The sequence below is a fragment of the Vulpes vulpes genome, chromosome 14 (assembly GCF_048418805.1).
Source record: "Vulpes vulpes isolate BD-2025 chromosome 14, VulVul3, whole genome shotgun sequence".
Lineage (NCBI taxonomy): Eukaryota > Metazoa > Chordata > Mammalia > Carnivora > Canidae > Vulpes > Vulpes vulpes.
This window is the reverse complement of record NC_132793.1, coordinates 25,869,399-25,890,925: the sequence shown is the minus strand read 5'-3', so window position 1 is coordinate 25,890,925 and position 21,527 is coordinate 25,869,399. Positions and strand designations below refer to the sequence as shown.

General features: G+C 45.6%; 1 protein-coding gene across 1 annotated transcript in view; it reads left to right on the top strand.

The window, feature by feature from the left end:
• ASXL1 (ASXL transcriptional regulator 1) overlaps positions 1-19,055 on the top strand; it is a 79,803-nt gene extending 60,748 nt beyond the window's left edge. Inside the window, exons 5-13 of the mRNA XM_072736142.1 lie at positions 7,883-8,003; positions 8,080-8,177; positions 8,746-8,839; positions 9,298-9,450; positions 10,706-10,869; positions 10,965-11,061; positions 12,638-12,743; positions 13,026-13,659; positions 14,195-19,055. Of these exons, the coding sequence (XP_072592243.1) occupies positions 7,883-8,003; positions 8,080-8,177; positions 8,746-8,839; positions 9,298-9,450; positions 10,706-10,869; positions 10,965-11,061; positions 12,638-12,743; positions 13,026-13,659; positions 14,195-17,116 (4,389 nt within the window). The 3' untranslated portion in view covers positions 17,117-19,055. The remainder of the gene's footprint in view (positions 1-7,882; positions 8,004-8,079; positions 8,178-8,745; positions 8,840-9,297; positions 9,451-10,705; positions 10,870-10,964; positions 11,062-12,637; positions 12,744-13,025; positions 13,660-14,194) is intronic.
• Positions 19,056-21,527: the final 2,472 nt, after the last annotated feature.

Here is a 21,527-nt window from a genome sequence, read left to right as displayed (position 1 = left end):
TTCATTTTTGTAGTCTCCATGTGCAAATGCATGAGAATTTTTTCAGAGGACTACTTCCTTAATGTTTTAATGGGTAAAATGGAGGTGATTTGGAGGCTTTCTCTGAGGCTTGATGAAAGCATTTCATTAATTTTTGAAAAGATTTTATTTATTTGAGAGAGAGAGAGAGAGAAAGAGCATGAGCAGAGGTGGGGAAAAGAACGGGGGTAGAGGGAAAGAATCTCAAGCAGACTGTGCTGAGCATGGATCTCATGACCTGAGCTGAAACCAGGCATCTGAGGCCCAACCTACTGAGCCACCTAGGTGCCTCTAAAATCTAAAATATTTTAAGAACTGAAAATTGTTTTTCCTAAGTCATTTGACAGTAAAATGTGCCTTGTTTAAACTCGTTTGGAGGCAAAACTCTGATCGGGACTGATAAGGCTATTTTAGTTGGTATATCCATACATGTTATTTCAAAAAATATTAACATGTGTTAATATAATTAAAACTATATGCAATGTATTACCACCACCAAATTAAAGAAGTCCTGAATTCTAAAGCCCATCTGGATCCAAGGTTTCAGGAGAGGGAGATCATGGATCTGTGGTCACCTTACCATTGATTAGAAGCTTTGCAGTGGTGGGTGGCAAATCATAGATGAGAATTTGTTTTATATCTGGTTGATGGAAGCTTCTTTTTTGTCTTTAAGAAGAACTCAGACAGTTTTTTTCTCTTTAAACTGTACTCCAAGAGTGTGTTCATTTTTTAAATAACAGCTCTTTTCTTTCTTTGACAGCTATAATGTTGAAACTGCTTGTGATAATGCTAATGGAGTTCAAATTCAATAGAACGTTTTTTTACATTAAGTATTTTTTTTAAAAGATGAAGTCTTTTCTCAAGCATACACAGAGGTTGCTTTGCTAGTTTTAATTCCTCTTTAGGATTCATATAGCAAAATTAAAACCTCACAGACTATTGTGCCTCCATTGTCTATCATTGAAGTTTACCTTTAGATCTATAAACTTTCTGTACACGTTAATAGTTTTTATGTGGTTTTTATGGATTCCGATTAAAGTCATTCATGTTTTTCAGAACTATCAGTTAAATTCAATAAGACATTTTTATCCCAGCTTCATCAAGATGGAACTCACAGAAAGTGGCTATTAGTGTATTCATAAAGTCATGCAATCATCGCCATTGTCTGATCCCAGAACGTTTTCATCACTCTCCAAAGAAACCCCATATCCTGTAGTGGTCATTCTCTATTTGCTCAGTTACCAGAGCTTTCTAAAAAAGCAGGTCCTCCCCTTTTCTTGCTTTTTTTAAAGAGTGTCTTGGCTCTTGTCTTCATTTGCAGAGTCAAGTAGTATATATATAAAAAAAAAAAAGCTTCATTGAAATTTTATTGAATTTACAAATCATTTTGAGGAGAATTGACATCTTTACAATGTTGAATTTTCTTAATATAGAAGGTGGTATGGCTCTGTTTAAGTTTTTTTTTTTCTGTTTAAGTTTTAAGCCTTTCCTTATAAAGTTTTATTTTCTTAATAAGATGATTGTATTCCTTTTGTGAAATTTGTCCCTGAGTTATTTTAAATTCTTTGTTCTTATAAATTACATTTTCTAATTGGTGATGTTATTGCTGAGTTTTTAATGGGCTTTTGAATCTTACAACCTTGCTGAATTTCCTACTAGGTCTGAATCTCTTGGCTCTTCAATGTAGATAATTATACTGTCTGGAAATTAGAACACTCTGTCTCTTCTAATCTCTCTCTTTTTTTTTAATAAGTATTGTTAGAAATTCTAGTATGCTGTTGAGTGGTCGGCATGCTCTTAGTTTTATTTTAATAATTTATATTCAGCAGCTCTCAAATCAGCCTTCCCTAAGAAACCATACTCATTTCTTGCTCAGGATATGCTTATCAGATCTACAAAGAAAGAAAAGGCATACCTGAGATTTGTTTATATGTTTTTCTAGTTCAGAACGTAATCTTGGGCAGTTGAAATTTTAGTGTTCTGTTTTACTCATGTTTGGGGCTTGTTATATTCACAGTGCCTTTTATTATTTTTAAAAAATATCTGACTTGGGATGCCAGGCTGCCTCAGGTGGTAGAGCATGCACCTCTTGATCTCAGGATTGTAAGTTTGAGCCCATGTTGGGTGTAGAAATTACTTTAAAATAATATCTTTTTAAAAAATCTGACTTATGGGAAAATATTCAGGTTTATTTATTATTAGTATTCCTTAGCTTTTTTTCCAGTTGCCTTGCCAAATTAATATACTTTGTGTATTTTAAGAACGCATATTTGTGTTAGGAAGTGAATATGGGTAAAAACTATAGGCAAGTATTCTTTGTGCTGCTTTTACTCTTCCAGCATTTCTGTAAATATGAAATTATTTCCAAATGTGAAATTTTTTGAAATGTATTTGTTTGTAAAAGTAACGCATGCCCATGATCAGTGTTTAAAAGGATCCAGAACAAACAACTGCAAATGACTCAATTTAAAGATGTGCAATAGACTTGAATAGACATTTAAAAAAGGAAGATAAGAGAATGGCTAGTAAGCATATAAAAAAGTACTCAATATCTTTAATTACCAGAAAAATGAAAAATAGGGATGCCTGATGGTTCAGTAGTTGAGCATTTGCCTTTGTCTCCGGTCGTGATCCCTGGGGTCTTGGGATCAAGTCCCACATCAGGCTCCCTCACAGGAGGGAGAACTCTGCCTATGTCTCTGCCTCTCTCTGTGTCTCTCATGAATAAAAAAATAAATCTTAAAAAAAAAAAAAAAACACTATGAGGTACCACTGCATCCCGCTAGCATGGCTAAAGTAAGATTGACAGCACCATATGATGAGGATTTGGAGCATCTGGAGCTCCATGCAGTGCCGCCGTGGGAATCTTTGGAAATGTCTGTAAGTTGTTTGTTTGTTTTAAGCATCCGTCCCTTGCCCAGCAATTCTGTGCCTAAATGTTTACCCACACGAGATGAAAACCTGTCCAGAAAAAGGTGTGTGCAAGAATGTTCATAGTAGCTTTGTATTCATAAGAACCCGAATCTGGAAATAATACAGATGTCCTTTCATAGGAGAATGGATAAACACATTTGTCTATATGAATACTGCTCTGTAATAACAGATAATAGCTTCTAATGCTGACTAGAGCATGCATGAATTTCCTTAACATTAGATACTGACACAAAAGAGTATATATTGTATGATTCCATTTCTGTAAAGGCCACGAATAGGCAAAAGTAATTTTTCATGATAGAAATAAGAACAGTCGGGGTACCTGGGTGGCTATGTGGTTGAGCATCTGCCTTCAGCTCAGGTCATGATCCCAGGGTCCTGGGATCGAGTCCTGCATCGGGCTCCTCGTGGGGAGTCTGCTTCTCCCTCTGCCTGTGCCTCTGCCTCTGTGTGTGTGTGTCTCTCATGAATAAATAAACAAAAATCTTAAAAAAATAAAAAATACAAGGGACACCTGTGTGGCTCAGCGGTTGAGTGTCTGCCTTTGGCTCAGGGCATGATCCCGGGGGCCTGGGATCGAGTCCTGCATCAGGCTCCCTACAGGGAGCCTGCTTCTCCCTCTGCCTATGTCTCTGTGTCTCAATCTGTCTCTCGTGAACAAATAAATAAAATCTTAAAAAAAAAAAAAAAGAACAATCATCTCACTGGGGAGGGAGGGGTAGTATAGAGTCCAGGTTGACTAGGAAGGAGTACAGAGGGACTTGAGGGATGTTGGACATGTCCTGTATCTTGATAAGCATTTGTCAAACTCATCAGGTAGTATACTTACGATCTGTGCATTGTACTCTAAGTTATACCTCATTTTAAAAAGTAAGAGAAAGGACACAAGGGATATACAATTGATCCAGGGGCATTCCCCTTATATAAGTGCAATGTAATTATCACACTCAGGAATTTAACATTATTGCAAAAGTTTTTGTTTATTTATTCATGAGAGACACAGAGGCAGAGACACAGAGGGAGAAGCAGACTCCATGCAGGGAGCCTGATGTGGGACTGGATCCTGGAACTCCGGGATCACATCCTGAGCCGAAGGTAGATGCTCAACCGCTGAGCCACCCAGGCGTCCCTGTCATAACATTTTTAAATAAGGTTTCAGCAAGATCACTCATTACCTGTTATTTATTTTTTTAAGTTTCTTGATAGAAAATATCCTTGCAAAAAAAAAAAAAAAAGTCTTGAGTCTGAGGGCATATTATCTAATGCCCATGATTCTCAGTAGCTGAGTTCATTTTTGTCAGAGGTCTACAGTCAGTGTTCAAAGGAAAGTTATGATATCAAATGTCTGAGGTTTATATGGAAAGATTAAGGATCTTAAAAAAGGCAGAATTAGAATCGCAGCTTTTGTTTTCATTTTCTTAAGTGTTTTTGTACTGTTAGCTTCTTAATGAAAATATATGGCTTTGGAAATTTGGGGTAGTTTGAATTGCAAACAAGCGGGCGGTATTTGTTTAATTAAGATTTGTAGGGATCCATGGGTGGCTCGGTGGTTTAGCACCTGCCTTCGTGCCCAGGGTGTGATCCTGGGGTTCCAGGATTGAGTCCCACATCGGGCTCCCTGCATGGAGCCTGCTTCTCCCTCTGCCTGTGTCTCTCATAAATAAATAAAATCTTAAAAAAAAAAAAAAAGATTTGTAATCAACACCAGGTTCCCCTAGACTCTGGAAGAAATCTAAAGGAATGAAATTCTCTTTTAGTGACTAAGCTGTCAAAGAAGCATTTACCATTATAATTTTTTAAATGTTATTTTTTTATCTAAAAAAAAATACATGTTAATCATAGAAAATACCCCAAATCAAAAACAAAGTCCTCACAATTCTGCCACCTAGAGGTGCTATGATGGCTAACGCACGTGAGGAGTGTTGCTGTTGTCTTTGTGCATACAGGCTCACCTGATTTTTCTTTTTAAACAGATGAAGTAATCATACCATGTGAATGTTAACTGCGTAATTTACTTGCTGCATCATCAGCATTTCTCATGAAGTATTCTACAGCTTTATTTATTTATTTATTTATTTATTTATTTGTTTGTTTGTTTGTTTGGAAAGATTGTATTTGTTTATCCATGAGAGAGAGAGAGAGGCAGAGACACAGGCAGAGGGAGAAGCAGGCTCCATGCAGGGAGCCCGATATGGGACTAGATCCCCGGACTCTGGGATCATGCCCTGAGCCAAAGGCAGATGCTCAACCGCCGAGCCACCCAGGTGTCCCTCTACAGCATTACTCCAAATGACTGTCCATAGTAGTGTTCCTTGATGGAAATTCTGGAATTATTGTTTTAAAACTTTTTTATTGTAGAAATGTAAGAGTAAAATGCAACATAAGTGTTCAGCTTAATGAATATCATAAAGTAAACACACTTGTACCTGCCACTCAAATTAAGACCTGGGGAGCGTGGCTGGCAGCCAGCAGCCCTTAATACCCTTTTCTACTCACAGCTCCTGTCTTCCCCCTGAAAGGTAGCTACTATCCTGACTGTTTCCAAGTTCTGTTCTTGCTTTTCTTTGTTGTTTCCCAGCTGTGTTTGCACCCCCAACATTGTAGGTTAGTTTGGCCTGTTTTTGGACTTCTAAAAAATGGAGTCATTACAGTATGCATTCTTTTGTGTCTGGCTTCTTTCACTTAGCATTTTGTTTTTCAAATTGATGTACATTGCTGTAGTGGCTGTAGTTCATTCATTTTTTATTGTACATTACCTTGTTTTGATCTTACTTATGGGCACTTTGGTTGTTTATAGCCCAGGTTTTACAGATGTCACTGGCATAAATACTGAATGTGCTTCATGGTGTCCGTGTGCTGGGGGTGCATGTATTTCTCTAGGAAATCCGTATGTAGGACTGACATTGCTGGATGTTTGTCCCTTCATCCATGCCAGATAATTCCAAACTTTTCTCATATGGTTGCATCCATTTTCAGTCTTTTTTCTCATCCTCATTAACACTACTTAGTATTGTTAACTTTAATTTTAGCCATTCTTATGGATGTGGTGATATCTCAGTGTGTCTTAATTTACATTATAATGTGTTTTCCATTGTCAGTAAGGTTAAATAGGTTTATGTGTGAATGTTGGCCATTTGGGTGTCCTGTTTGGTGCAGTGCTTATTCATGGCCTTCTGCCTATTCTTTTCCTGGGTTTCTTTTTTCTTATTGATTTATATAATCTAGATATAAGATCTTTATCAGTTATATGAATTACAGATACTTTCTCCAACTCTAGAGGTATTTTGCTCTTTTTTACTCCATTAATGGTGTCTTGTGCAGAACAGAGGATCTTAATTTTATTATAGTTCCATTGATCGACTTTCTCCTTTTAGGATTTCATGCTTTTCACATTCTGTGTAAGTCTTAGAAAAAGAAGTGTTGGGTTAAGAGGTTTTTAGATTTTCACTTACAGTGTACTCTGCCACTGGCAGTGCTTGAACCTTTTGATACCATTTTTCACAGTGTGGGCGCGATCCCCCCGTTTCCCAGAACCAGAGTTCTTTGTTCGTTAGTGAGTATTTTATCTTAGTTTGCTCCTGAGACTCAACAAATTTGTTGCATTATTTGATGCACATGGCAGCCACTAAGCATAATTCCAAGATTAATACTAAAAATATTCTTTAGCTTTTGATTCTGAGGAACATTTATAGCTGGTGGGAAAAGAGATAAAGATCTAAAAAATTGTTTTCTTTTTATTAATTTAAGTTAGCATGATTTGGGCTTAAATTAATGACAGCAAATTGATGAAGACTTAATATAATGGATCAAGGGATCCAGGAAATTGATGAGTTAGAATTCTGTAGATTTCTTTTATAAATTTCTAGTGTGTTTGTAAGAGGCAGAATCATGACTTGATCTACTTTTTTTTCCCACATACTTTCTTAAAGAAGACATCCTTACCCTGATTTACCTCTGCTTTTCCTCTCCCTGGCCCCCAATATTCATTCAGAGTCCTTCCTAATCTGCGAGGTGGGAGGTGTCTCCTTGATTTTCCCTGGGAATGGGTAGAGTTGAACTCACACTGCCACAGAGCCCTGGAAGAAGGAGCTTCCTTTAGAGGAGGAAATCTGCAACCCCTCCCCCCCCCTTCCAGTTTAGTTCACTGACACTTTCCTGGGCCTTTCATCACAGTCTAAGTTCTCCTCCTGCCTTTAGACTTTCCATTGCTGCCAGAATGAAATCCCTACAACTCACATCATGCCTCTCTCTGTGTGCCTTCAGAGACTCTCAGACAGAATCTTAGTCCCTCAGCACAGTGTCTCACCATCTGCCCAGCTGCTCGCTCTGCACTCTCACGCACCTAGTCCCCTGCTGAAATCTGCAGTTTCCTCGCATGGAGAACATTGCTCATCCCGTTATCTAGAATACCCTCCTGTCTGCTACAGCCAAGCCATCTACCTGCTAGCTAATTTCCTTTAAAACTCAGCTTAAGCAGCACATCTCTTTGTAGGCCTTAGTTCCAATGCCCTCTTTCCTCCAGTTTGCAGAGTTAGATGCCCCCTGTTCTGGACTGCCACAGCTCTCTATACCTCTGTTGCTGTGCTTTGTGTTGTAATTAATTTGATTTTCTTTCTTACTCAGTTGAGCCTCCTTGAAGGCAGAGGCCCGATTCCCCCTTCTTTTGCCTCCCCTCCTCCAAACTAGCATGGTGTAGCTTATAAGAGGTGCCCCATGAACATTTCCTGAGTGGACTGAATGTAAAATTATATATTTCATGATGTACATACGTAAAGAACTTGTGGAGAAAGAGATCAATTAGAAAGGGTTTTAAGAGCTTACCAGTGTTCTAAATCTCTCTTCTCCTAAAGCAGTGTGCATTTAGGAGTGACTGCTGTGCCTGTAGGATCTGTTGGGTTTTGCTCACCTGAGTTGTGCCTTGCTGTCACAGAAGGATGCCTTGCAGTGGTCTCGCAGTCCGGCTGCTGTGGAGGGAGAGGAGCCGGAGGACACAGCCGATGTGGAGAGCTGTGGGTCTAACGAAGCCAGCACTGTGAGCGGTGAAAACGATGGTAAGTACCCCTCACAGGATGGACCAAGAGCTTCACAGAGTTGCTGGCAACTAACCTTTATTTCCCTCTCTCCCAGTTTCTCTTGATGAAACATCTTCGAATGCATCCTGTTCTGCAGAATCTCAGAGTCGGCCTCTTTCCAATCCCAGGGACAGCTACAGGGCTTCTTCACAGGTAGGGAGGAGAATTGGTGGCTAGGCTAGGGGTAGGTGAGGCCAGGCACAAGACAGGACTCTTCCTCTGTGGTTAACTATGTGTTTCTGGAGAGCAGAGCAAATCAGTGTAGTCTCCACCTTTTAGTACAGTTAAAAGTGGGCAATGGATCTGAGAGCAGAGTGGTTGGTTTTTTCCTCATTACCACAAATAGGTAGTTGCGCTCCTACTTCTGACAAACAGCGGCACCATCTAGAACACAGATACCACAGTGCAGAGTGGGGAACACTCGAGCTTGGGAGTCAGCACTTGGAATTATGGCCCTATTGCTTGCTAGCTTTGGTGCCTTGGGCAAATTCCTTATCTGTAAAACAGGGTGACAATACATTCCATTCTGCTTGGGGTATTGAGCACAGTGGCCAGCACCTGGCTTAGTAACATGAATCCATGCTGCTCTTGCCATTACCTGCCTGAGCTGGTTGAATGTAGCTCTGTTGTACCAAATGGTGGTAGAGACATGGTGGAGAGGGACCGCTTTTGTGGCCCTGTAGGTGACTCAGGCTCCTTTTGGAATCCCTTGGGCATCTAGGCAAACAAGCAAAAGAAAAAAACTGGGGTGATGCTGCCGCGAGTTGTCCTGACTCCTCTGAAGGTAAACGGGGCCCACGTGGAATCGGCGTCAGGTATGTGCAAACTTGTGATATGATGCTCCTTTCTCAGGTCTTGGGGCCTTGCCCCCTCTGGCAGCAGTGTCTGACCTAGGTGACGTGGTGCCCGTTGAGCCAGGAGGCCCTCCCAGTGGGCAGCACACTGTGGTGGTGAGGCCTGAGCTAGGTTCCGGTGCTGGGCTCTGCCGTGCACACCGCCCTTGGCCTCGCAGGGCGGTGTGAGGGTCTGATGAAAGTGTGCAGGTGCTTGGTAAAGGTGCAGTGCTGTGCAAACTAAGATGGCGGTTTGGCGTTCTTATGGGATATGGTAAAGCCAGACCGTGAGGTGGTGATCTCTGACAGCCCAAGGTTGGGCCACGGAAGCACCCGCTATTTCTGACAGCGTCTCAGGGAGAGCTGGGAGAAGTAAGCTTGTCTGAGAGCCCTGGGCGCGGCGGGTGATGCTCTTGACCAGTGGAATGCTGTGCCTTCAGGGTTCTCGGGCCGCCACGCCGATGGCGAGAGCGGCAGCCCGTCCAGCAGCAGCAGCGGCTCTCTGGCCCTGGGCAGCGCTGCTACTCGTGGCCAGGCCGAGGTCGCCCGGGACCCTGCCCCGCTCCTGAGAGGCTTCCGGAAGCCGGCCACAGGTGAGTGGCTCGGCACTCATTTCTCTGCCTGTAAGGGGGGCCCCTGCAGGCCTAGTGAGAAGAGGACAATCTTCTGTTTCACTTCCTTTACCAGTTTATTTTGACTTCTTGGGTGGCCCTCTGTTTTTTTGTTTCTTACCTTGTATTTTGGTTATTTTACATGTAGATCTTCTCTGCTAGACTGTGAGGGAACTTCTAGGCAGAGATGGTGCCACATTGTTCCTTGTATGTCCCTGCAAGGGCATGGCCTGTGCCTGCCTTGGTACTGCTTAGTAAGTGTTTGGGTGAGTGAAAATTGTTTCTGAGCTGCTCAGGGAGGATTCCAGCATCCGTTTTCTCTCTTTGGTAGCATCCTGGCACATTTATTCTCAACATCCAAAGTTTTGGTCAGGCACCCTTTTTTCTAGCCTGGTCAGAATTTTGAACAGAAGGAATCCTGTGTTGAACTTGGAGATGGCAAGCAAATTCAGTAGCGTGCTCCTCCCACCCCTCAGTAGGGTTATTTGCAAGGCCAGTATGCTGTTTTCTAGTTTGGAATTTATTTCTCAAAACCCACATGCTGGTTATTTGTTAGATGGGCTACATGAAACCATTAAGACTAGCCTTGGCTTCTGAAAATTAGAATAAACCATTGCCCAAGTGAGAACTGGGTTTGCCGTCTTGCTGCTTTTCCAACTCATCCGTAGTGCTTAACGTCTCATAGGTCTCTATTCTTAGTGATTTTTTTCAAGTAAAAGTAACATTTACTGAGGTTTCTGTGAGAGATACTGATATCTCAGTGGCTTTAAACAGCCTAATACCTTTCTATGTGGAAGCATAGCTCTCTATCCCGTTCCAGGGAAGGCTTCTGCAGAGTTTCCTGTAGTATACCAACTAGATTTGCTTTTAGACAGCTTCCATCATTTCTCCAGTTGGCTTTGAGGAGCCTGTTCTCCAGCTTTGGAGGGAAGCTCACAGCCTGCCCCCTTGTCTGTTTTTCTTTGGGAAGAGCGTCCTCTTCAGCCTGTGTCACAGCATGGTACAGAGTCTTGTCTGAGAGGATGCAAGCCCAAGTGTTCTCTTAGGTTTGATGGCAACGACAGTTACCTGAAGAGGATAATTGTGACGTGTAGGTTAGAGTGGACTGGATGTATATGCAGATAAGTTCTGGGTAGTTTGGGTGCTGCCACTAAAATTTTTCCCTCAGTTGGCATTTGCTCTTTTGTTTTAAAAGCTGAAAATCTATACCTTGCTTCTTGCTGCTTTAAAATCACAGGTCAGATGAAGCGCAACAGAGGGGAAGAGATAGATTTTGAGACGCCTGGGTCCATTCTTGTCAACACCAACCTTCGGGCCCTGATAAACTCTCGGACCTTCCATGCCCTGCCAGCCCACTTCCAGCAGCAGCTCCTCTTCCTCCTGCCTGAAGTGGACAGACAGGTGCAGATGGGTAGCCACCTCTTTGCCTCTCTCTGGGTGGGCTTCTGTTCCCTTTCTGAGTTTCTTTATTGTGCTTTTTGCCTTGATCCTTCTAGGTGGGGACAGATGGCCTATTGCGTCTCAGCAGCAGCGCACTGAATAATGAGTTTTTCACTCACGCAGCTCAGAGCTGGCGGGAACGCCTGGCTGATGGTGAGTCGATGTTCTCAGATGGCTTGAGAGGTACCTGCCATGTGTGGTGTCACTTGTCCTTGGTATTTAAAACCCAGGCATTCATTTTGTACCAGTCTCTTTACTTTCTTTTCAAGGTGTATTTATTATAAGGCAGGCTTTCCTCACAATGTTGTTGAATGTGGTGTTAATGTGCTTTAAAGAAGGTACAGAATATTTGGGCTTTGCTATTTTGAGTGTATATATCCACCTGTCTCACTTCGTTGTCATTAGAGCTATCTATAAACTCCTGTTCTTTCCAGTAATCCTGGTGTTGTCTGGATAGGTGGAGGAAAGTGCGCCGTGGCATTGACTTAAATGTTGAGCTTTACCAGGTGCTCTTTCTTTTTAGACATTGCCACTTGGAGTGGAGTGATTGTCAGCTTCTCTTAATTTTACGGGGAAGCTATGTGGGGAGTGTGCTGGGAGGTCCCCAAGACTCCCTCTAGGTTTGATGATTCACTAGGAGGACTCACAGGACTCCTTATGTAGTTTCATTCAGGTCTCATAGGACTTCACATGTAGTACTCTTGGCTGTGATTTATCACAGTGAAGGAATACAGAGCAAAATATGCAAAGGGAAAAGGCTCTTGGGGTCAAGTCCTGGGAAAGCAGGCGCAAGCTTCCAGAGTCCTCTCCCCGAGGAATCATACAGAATGTGCTCAGTTCTCCCAGCAGTGCTTTGTGATAGCACGTGTAAAATGCAATCTGCTGGGGAAGCATGTTAAGAGACTTGGTACCCGAGTTTTTTTTGTTGTTGTTGTTTTTTTTTTTTTTTTTTTTTTTTTAACTCAGAGTTGATCATGTGAGAAGCCTCTGCCTGGCACATAACCAGATTCTAGATTCCCCGAAGGAAAGCAGGTGCTCGCCATAAACCATCTTGTTTGTATAAACAGTTTAGGCACAGTGAGCCATTCATGTCAGTTAAGGGGGATGGGAACCCTCCTGAAATCCAAGCTCCCAGATGTCAGCCAAGGGCCAACCTTGTAAGCAGGCCTTTCCAAGAATAAGCCATCAGGCCTGCTCTATTAACCTTTTTCTGCACAGGGAGTAAGAATGGTTCTTTTATTTGTTTCTGTTTTGCTTTTTTGATTGATCAATGTGTTGCTTGGTGTTGAATGACTGATTATCTGAGGGAAGAGTAAATTGCCCTCCCGATGGCCATGTTCTGTCATGACTATGAGCATGATGTGGCTCTGGAGGAGATAGTGAGCATGAAGGAGATAGGGTTAAAAAAAAAAAAAAAGCTCCACACCCACCAAAGTTGTGTGTATTTTGAATAGTCCTGATGTGGGACGCCTGGGTGGCTCAGCTGTTGGATGTCTGGCTTTGGCTTAGGGCGTGATCCCAGAATCCGGGATCGAGTCCCACATCGGGCTCCCTGCGAGGAGTCTGATTCTCCCTCTGCCTGTGTCTCTGCCTCTCTTTCTGCATCTCTCATGAATAAATAAATAAAACCTTTAAAAAGTAAAAGTCCCGATGTGGTGGAATGGCAAGATTTGGCTTTCCATAAGACAGACATTAGTATCCTGAATGTACACACTGTATTTCTCTTTAGGCGAATTCACTCATGAGATGCAAGTTAGAATCCGACAGGAAATGGAGAAGGAAAAGAAGGTGGAACAGTGGAAAGAGAAGTTCTTTGAAGACTACTATGGGCAGAAGTAAGGCCTTTGGTGCTGCCAGTCCTGATCTGAGCTGTGGGGGGCAGAGAAGTAGATAATGTCTAAGTCATGGACACCAGCATGGGGGCAAGAACAGGGTGGCCGGGGTGGCTTGCCTGGCTTGTTTAGCTTAACGCCATTCATAGAAAAGCCTAACATGTGTTTTCCTGTGGTTAGTGCTGTGAACCACGCAGATATATTTTGTTCTGAAATATCTAACAGCTAAAATAAAATAGGCATGCTTCTCTGCCCTGTAACTAATGGTGTGAATTTGGTTTGCAGATTGGGTTTGACTAAAGAAGAGTCATTGCATCAGAACGTGGGCCATGAGGAGGCTGAAATCAAGAGTGACTTGTGTGTCCCAGGAGAATCAGCACGGCCGCAGCGTGGTCCAGCCACCCGACAGCGAGATGGGCATTTCAAGAAACGCTCTCGGCCAGATCTCCGAACCAGAGCCAGAAGGAATCTGTACAAAAAGCAGGAGCCAGAACAAGCAGGGGTTGCTAAAGACACACAGTCTGTGGCACCAGACATCCCCCTCTACAAGGATGGGGAGGCTAAGAGTGACTCAGCAGAGGCGGGCAGTCCTCACCTGCCTGGCTCGGCCTCTGCAGCATCTGACCCAGAAAGTCCCGAATTCCTGACCCAGCCTGTGGCTTCCCGGACCCAGACCGATCCAGGTGACTTGGCACATGCTTCCGTGTCTCCAGACAGGATTCCCAGCTTGCCTCAGGAGAATGCGGATCAGGAACCCAAGGATCAGAAGAGGAAGTCCTTTGAGCAGGCGGCCTCTGCATCCTTTCCCGAAAAGAAGCCCCGGCTTGAAGATCGTCAGTCCTTTCGTAACACAATTGAAAGTGTTCACACCGAAAAGCCACAGCCCACCAAAGAGGAGCCCAAAGTCCCGCCCATCCGGGTAGGAGGCTGTTTGATTCCTGGCTGTCCTGAGGCCAGGGTCCCTTCGAGGGTCAGGAGATGTGCAGAGCCCCTTTGCAGAGATAGAAGGCTCCGGGCGCTTGTGTTAATTATGTGAGAGTGTAGAGCCCTATACAAGAGAGCCATTCATGAGACTGACTTGATGGTCAGGGGGATAAGGTTCTTTTCTTCCTTGCTGCTTTGTTCACTCTGTTGAAGTTCTCTCTGGAGGTCAGAATCCTTTGGGATTTTTAAATCTTTTATTAGGTGGTGTTAGATTCTTTGTCCACTGACTCACACAGTCCCACTAGAAATTAAATTTAGAAGCATGGCATATGACAGCCCTTGAGCAGAGTCGTCTCAGAATGGTATGGTGTCACAGATGGCCGTTTTACTGCCGTTACTTCATTTTTAAAGATAATTATTTGATTCTCTAGGCCATGCTCCCTAAGCGATTAGAATCTCAGTTTAGCTGTACAGTTCTTATGTCAGATCACCCAGTCAATTAAAATTGTTTTCCAATTCTTCTCTTGCAGATTCAACTTTCACGTATCAAACCACCCTGGGTGGTTAAAGGTCAGCCCACTTACCAGATATGCCCCCGCATCGTCCCCATCACGGAGTCCTCCTGCCGGGGCTGGACTGGTGCCAGGACCCTCGCAGACATTAAAGCCCGTGCTCTGCAAGTCCGAGGGGCGAGAGGCCACCACTGTCATCGAGAGGCGGCCACCACTGCCATCGGAGGGGGGGGTGGCCCGGGTGGAGGTGGCGGCGGGGCCACCGATGAGGGAGGTGGCAGAGGCGGCGGCAGTGGTGATGGTGGTGAGGCCTGTGGCCACCCTGAGCCCAGTGGAGCCCCGGACACCCCTGGAGAGCGTGCGTCAGATCTACAGCGAACACAACTACTGCCGTCTTGTCCTCTGAATGGGGAGCATATCCAGGCTGGGACTGCTGTGTCCAGAGCCAAAAGAGAGGAACTGATTGCTCTCAGAAAGGAGGAGAGCTGCCACCTGCAGAGGGTTCCAGATGTCCTCACAAGTGGGCTGGAAGTTGGGGCCTCCCAACTCCCCATTGCTCCCACTGGGGACAAGCCTTGCCAGGCTTTGCCCCTACTGTCCTCCCAAACCCCAGCCCCAGAGAGATTAGTTGAGCAACCTCCGTTGCATTTAGATGTTAGAACTGAACGTGAGTCTGGTACCACTTCCTGGGAAAGCGATGATGAGGATCGAGGACCCTCTCTTTCCGCGGAGAGTGGTCCTGTGCAATCTCTAGTGGGGGATGTTGTATTGGAAGGAGGACCTGGCCAGGCTCTAGACCGAGACAGTAACCACAGCATGAAGGATCCTGTGAATGTGACTCCCAATTCTGCCAGTGAATCACCATTGGCTAATTGCCTGCAGGATAGACAGTATGATGAGGAATTAGGACTTGGTGATTCATCCTCACCCACAAGGGAAAGTGCTACTAGACAAGAAGACTTGACAACTGAGGCCCTAGTCTCTGATGGTGCTGCTCCTTGGGTGCCTGGCCTGTCAAAGGATGAGGCAGTGGGACAGCCTGAACCAGACTCTAGGGAACTTGTCCCATCTGTTGAGCCCCAGGCTGTGGAAGAGTGGGAGAAAGCTGCCCCCCTCATTCCTGCATTACCTGGGGAGTTGACAGCTGGGGAAGGGCTAGATCCCCCCAACCACTTCCCTTTGCTCTGGACAGTGCCATCTCGAGGGTGCACTGACCGTGCCGGCAGTGACCGCAAACCAGTGGAAGGTGAAAAGTTGAAAATCAATGGAGACTCTGAAGCACTGAGTCCTCATGGTGAGTCTACAGACACGGCCTCTGACTTTGAAGGCCAGCTCTCTGAGGACAGCAGCGAGGCCGACCCCAGTGAGGCCACCATGGTAAAGAGAGCCTTGGTGGCAGACACAGATGAGAAACGCAATTGGAACCCCTCTGCCTCACTCTCCAAAGTGAACGGTGACCGGAGTCTGGTTACAAGGACAGACAACCTTGCTACTCCTCAGAGCTGGGTGTCTCGTGTATGTGCAGTCCCCCAAAAGATTCCAGATTCCCTGCTGCTGGCTAGTACTGAGTACCAGCCAAGGCTTATGTCGCTGGGCAGGGCTGGGTCCTCATTGGAGGCCACTAACCCACTCGTGATGCAGTTGCTGCAGGGTAACTTGCCCCTAGAGAAGGTTCTTCCTCCAGCCCAAGGCAGCGGCAAACCTGAATCCCCAGGACTCCCGCTTATGAAAGAGCAGAGCCTTGGCGGCTCCCTGGGAGCAGGAGCTTTGCAGGATTCTGCAGAAAACAGTTGTGCAGTTGGCAGGAGCAGCCCCCGTGCTATAAGAGCTTCAAAGGAGCCTCTTTTACCTGACAGCCATGAAGCAAGCACCAGTCTTGCCAGGTTAGAGCCCACCCATGCTCCTGGAGCACCCCAGAAGATTTCCAAGACAGTCCCAAGTCTAGACTCCCTATTTCCAGTGACAGAGCTGACGACTGCCTCTGGAAAAGTAGAAGAAGTGGATTCCAAAGAGCGATTCTCTACTGTTAGTTTGGAAGATCAGAAGGAAGCCGTTGATGCATCCCAGCGCAGTAATTCAAATGCTGCCCCAGGCAAAAGCCCAGGAAATCTCACTACCTCGAGAGACCCTTGTTTCTCTTCTCCAAATGCTATCTCCTTGGATCCTGATCAGACAGGTCGGGCCCTGGGTAATCAGAACAGTACTGGAGGCCAAGGGAAGAAGCTCTTTGGCCCTAGGAATGAGGCTGCAGCCCTTCAGTGCCCCAGACCTATGGAGCCAACACCACTGCCTGCTGATGCCCCTCGCAGTTTTCCCAGTAGGAAGTTGGGGCCAAGCAAAAACTCTGTGTCTGGTGGGGTACAGACCACCAAAGACTGGGCTCCAAAGCCACCGTCTGCCTCTGTTGGCAGCATCAAGAGCGAGAAGACTTTTGAGGGGGGTCCTCTCAAGGCAAATGCAGAGAACAGAAACGCCACTGGTCCTGGTCCACGGGAGTTAGTGGATCACTTGCAAGGGATGCCCTTTGTCCTTGATCTGCCCTTCTGGAAATTACCCCGAGAGCCTGGGAAAGGGCCTGGTCAGCCTCTGGAGCCTTCCTCCATCCCCTCCCAACTCAATATCAAACAGGCATTTTATGGGAAGCTTTCCAAACTCCAGCTAAGTTCCACCAGCTTTAATTATGCCTCCAGCTCCCCCACCTTTCCCAAAGGCCTTGCTGGAAGTGTGGTGCAGCTGAGCCACAAAGCAAACTTTGGTGCGAGCCACAGCGCATCACTTTCCTTGCAGATGTTCACCGACAGCAGCACGGTGGAAAGCATCTCACTCCAGTGTGCGTGCAGCCTGAAAGCCATGATCATGTGTCAGGGCTGTGGTGCGTTCTGTCACGATGACTGTATTGGACCCTCAAAGCTCTGTGTATTGTGCCTTGTGGTGAGATAATAAATTATGGCCATGGGAAAAGTTGTATATTTAGTGTGTGTATTTTGATAATGATTGATCTTATACCTGTATACAGAATATCATTGATATAATAGACTCTGTTTCTCTAAGCAAGAGCACTCTTGCCCTTCCCTAAAATTTGTAGTGCTAAAGCCCCTCTGTCACTCACCAACTCTTCTGGTCTTGCTGGAAGGGTTTCCTGCCTGGCAACTCATTAGGCTGCCCAAGGCCGGCTGGCCAGCTTGAGCTCTCATGCAGACAGAGCCTGGTATGGCGTGGGGAGCCTACCTTGACACCCAGAGGGACTTGCAACTGAAGAAAAAAGGTTGTGTTCTCCATCAGGGGAACTAACCTACCTGAACTGAGTAGACCTGCCAGTCTTCCACTGCCCCCTCCCTGCCATCTTCCCTTCTGCTGCTCCGCCTGGGGGAGTTCATGGCTGGGGAAGCCCTCACAGGGTTAAAGTAACTCCCAGCAGTGCCCACCAGGGGGCCCAAGCACCTGCTCACCTCAGGGGCACAGTTCAGTCACTTGCTATTTGACAGGAGCCAGTTTGACCTTTGTTTCTGTTGCTGAAGCAAATTTGGGACTTTCCTGTCTCGGTACCATTTGGTACCTTTGGTACTGGCCCGCAGGAGCTTTTGAAACCTTGAATAGACTTGCTTGGACAATGGGGTTGGGCATAGGGTTGTCTTTCCTCTTAAAATGCCATCTGTAGACCTTGTAAGTCAGATGTCCAGATGTTTGGCAGGTGAATTCCTCTGCTTGACACCCTCCCTGTCACTTTGGACTCAGTGGGAGTGGGCATCTCCACGCACCTGTGTATGTGAAAGTCATTTTACATTTCAAAGCAGTGTGTGTTTCTTATTTTTATATTTTTAACTCTTTATCCTTGGATGTATAAAGTGAACTTTTTGGCTTCTGTAAGTATGCTCTATGCACCTCTAATGTTTTATCATGTATTTATATGTTGTACACAGTACTGGCCGATTCTGTAAATGGATGTATTGTACAGAGAACACGAGTGTCTCTCCCTTATTATCCGTCTCCGGCAACATCGCATTAAAGTGGTGTGCTTCTCTGCCCGAGTCAGAGCCACCACCCGACAGGAGGGTGCAGCAACTGACTTGGGATCTGCCAGCGTGGCCCAGTGCCCTGTCCTGGTCGCCCAATGGACCTGCTGTGGCCCGCAGAACCACAGCCAGCCCACCTGCGCTCTGCTGAGCAGATGTGTCTCACCTCATGTCTCTTCTCTTCTGACCTTCCACTGGCTTCTCGCTGCCATATGTGATAAATCACCGCCACCAGTGTTAAGTGCTCTGAAGTCAAGGGTGAGTGCCCTGGGCAGCCCCAAGCAGGCATTCCAGATGTGGCTCCAGGGTTACCACCTTCAATACCTGGGACCATTTGGTGTTCTTTTGATAGCAGGTTGGGGCAGAAAGCCACACCTGTTGCCTGCTTCTCTCACTACACACTCCCAGCACGTAGACATCTCTATAGTTATCTTCCCTCGCCTTGCTCCCCACCTTCTTACCCCTCCACTCGTGGCAGAGTTGAGAGCCCTCGTTTGATTTCCATCTCCCTGTATGAGTGCTTCTGTGTGAAGTAGAAAATTGGTGTGACCTCAGCAAGTTTCACCCAAAAGACCCCCGTCCCACCCCACCTCATCCACTGTGGCATTTTTGTCATCTAAAGCGTGAGAAGGTGGCAGTCACGTAGTGATGTAAATGCAGTATTGGTCAAGTCCAAGTTGTCAACTTTAATAATCTGTTTACCAAAGACCGGGAGCAGAGGCCCAGGTGTGTGTGATCTTCTGCTGTGACCTTTGGCGGCCTGTAGGCTATAGGCAGAAACTGGTCTGTTCCTTGGGGCTGCCCAGGGAAAGCACTGCTCTTGTATGTCTCTTGTGGTTTCGGAAAAATAAACCTGTACAGCCTGCGCTTGTGGTCTCCGTCGTCTTGTGTGGCCGCCCAGCTGAACTGGGAAAGAAGGCCAGGAATACAGAAGGGGCGCTGCAGGAGCAAACACCGGCTCACTTCACCTTAGCTCCAGAGCCTCTGTCCTTGGTCTGGAAGCTCTTCTTCTGTGAGGTTAGTGCTAAAAGCCTGACTTGCCGTTTTTTCCGCTGGTCTCTAGACTCTGAGTGTGATGGTGTGGACTGAAAGAAATCTTAATGAGAGTGGTGAAGGTGCTCCTCCCAGCCACCCTAGTGTGACACCCTGCCAAAGAGATTCCTGATGGCAGGTGATCTGTGGGGGTGGTGACCAATTCCAACCTTAAAATCCCTGTAAACACAAGTGCCTCTCTGCACTGAGGGTGACGGCCTGCAATCCCCGGACTTCTCTGAAGTAACTACATGCATGATTCTGTGCTTATCAGGAACTACCTTAGCATGAAAATAAGACAAAGGTAAAACATGGTGGAAGTACAGATTCATTAAAATCTGTATCTGTTAACTTGTTTCCTGTGAATGGGTGAAAGTAGGCTTTATCTGTGGTGGGATAATGCCCTTCTGTCCTGCTGCTGTTGATGGAAGTACAGCTGGAGAGGTTTGGTTAGATGGCTCTGTGGTGACAGGGCAGCCTCCGAGTGGGGACGCTGTGTCTGTATTTTTGTGCCGTCATGGCACAGTCCGTTCGCTCACTTCATGTCCATCTGCAGGAGCTTAGAATGCATTAGAATCCAGGGCTGGGACCCAATGTTGCAATTGAATCTTGTCAAGGAGGCAGCAGCGGATGGCAGATTTTGCGTGCAGGCCCTACTTCCTACCAGCTCTGTGGCCCAGGCAAGCCAGTCTCTCTGCCGGCACCTCCATCTCTGAATGGGGATTCATTAGCGCCTGGTGCACAGGAGGTGCTCCAGACTGTTAGCTTGCACCCAGCCAGGACAGTAGCTGCCTGGACTTGGAGTAGATGTTGTGGCTCCTGCCACCTGCCTGACCCTCGCCCCACAGGGGGCCTGTGGGGAAGTGGGCCTCTCACCAGACATCTGGTTTTTGGTCTCACACTACAGTTGTTGAATATGTGGTCCTAAGTTTAGAGACTGAGTTCCTGGCAGGGGAGACTGTTTTACTCATAATCTCAAGGATGAGGAAACCTAATAACATTTCAGAATATGGAAAGGATTTTTTTTTTATTGGCCTTGTGAACATCAAGACTGTTTTATGCCCATCCTGTTCTTAAGGAAGTCAGATCCTGCTTAACGGGTGTGTGGCGTGTGCTTAATAGAGTAGCCCGCTGATAATCAGGGGCCTCGGGATCAAAGCATCTGCCTGCTTGCCTCCCGAGAGGAGGTGGCATCAGCTATGTTGGCCTTATGTGCAGGTACCATCTAAACGGATGGGGAAAGTGACCTTTGTGACCTTGGAGACTAATGCTTGGAACCAAGTGTTGACAGTGCCCCATGCTTCCTCTTGTTTCCATGCATCAGTTTGAAAGCCTGGACTAGCTACCAAAAGATGTAGATGAAAGCTCTATAAGGAAAATAAGAAAAATAAAAAAATTTTAAAAAATAAAATAAGAGTGACAAAGAGACAGCTGTTTGTGCAGTCAGTGGCTCATAACTCTTCTGGGAACACAAACTCCTTGGGAGAACCCAGCGGAAACTTCAGACCCTCTCCCCCAGGAATGCGCATCCACACTAAGTTGTGCAAACTATTTCAGAGGGCTCATCTGTACCTTAGGCAGCTGGGACCCCTCATTTAAGATCCCACTGACTGGTAATAAAACTAATAAAATCTGGGTTTATACAAAAGATCAAGGAGGGGAGAGAGGACTTTGTAAAGGATTCTTAGGTTTTTGGTAAACTGGGCTTCGCTAGTGCATCATAATTACTTTTATTTAAATTCAGTTAGCATAGAATATATTAGTCTAAAAGGTCGAGTTTTGAAAGACAGTGATTCATCAGTTGCATACAACACCCGCTGCTTATTACATCACGTGTGCTCCTTAATGCCCCGTTGTCACCGGGTTACCCCATCCCCCCACCCCTATCCCCTCCTGCAACCCTTAGTTTGTTTCCTAGAGTTAAGAGTCTGTTATGGTTTGTCTCCCACTCTGATTTCATCTTGTTTTATTTTTCCCTCTCTTCCCCTATGATTGTTTTGTTTCTTAAATTCTACATGAGTGAAATCGTATAATTGTCTTTCTCTGACTGACTTAATTCGCTTAGCATAATCCCTTCTTCATAATTTTAAAATTCGCTTATGTTCCTGTTCCCCCCTTCCTCTCCCTGAGTAAAAGGAGTTTTGCCTGTTTCATCACTGAATGTTTTAGTTCACTGTTCTGTTGGGGGCATTCCTATTGGATGTTGTCCTATACACTGTTAACAGTGGTCCTGGGGACCCATTTAAAGAAGCTAGGGGGGGATCAAGCAACACTGCTCTGCCCTTGAGTGATGTCTCTTCCTCCTC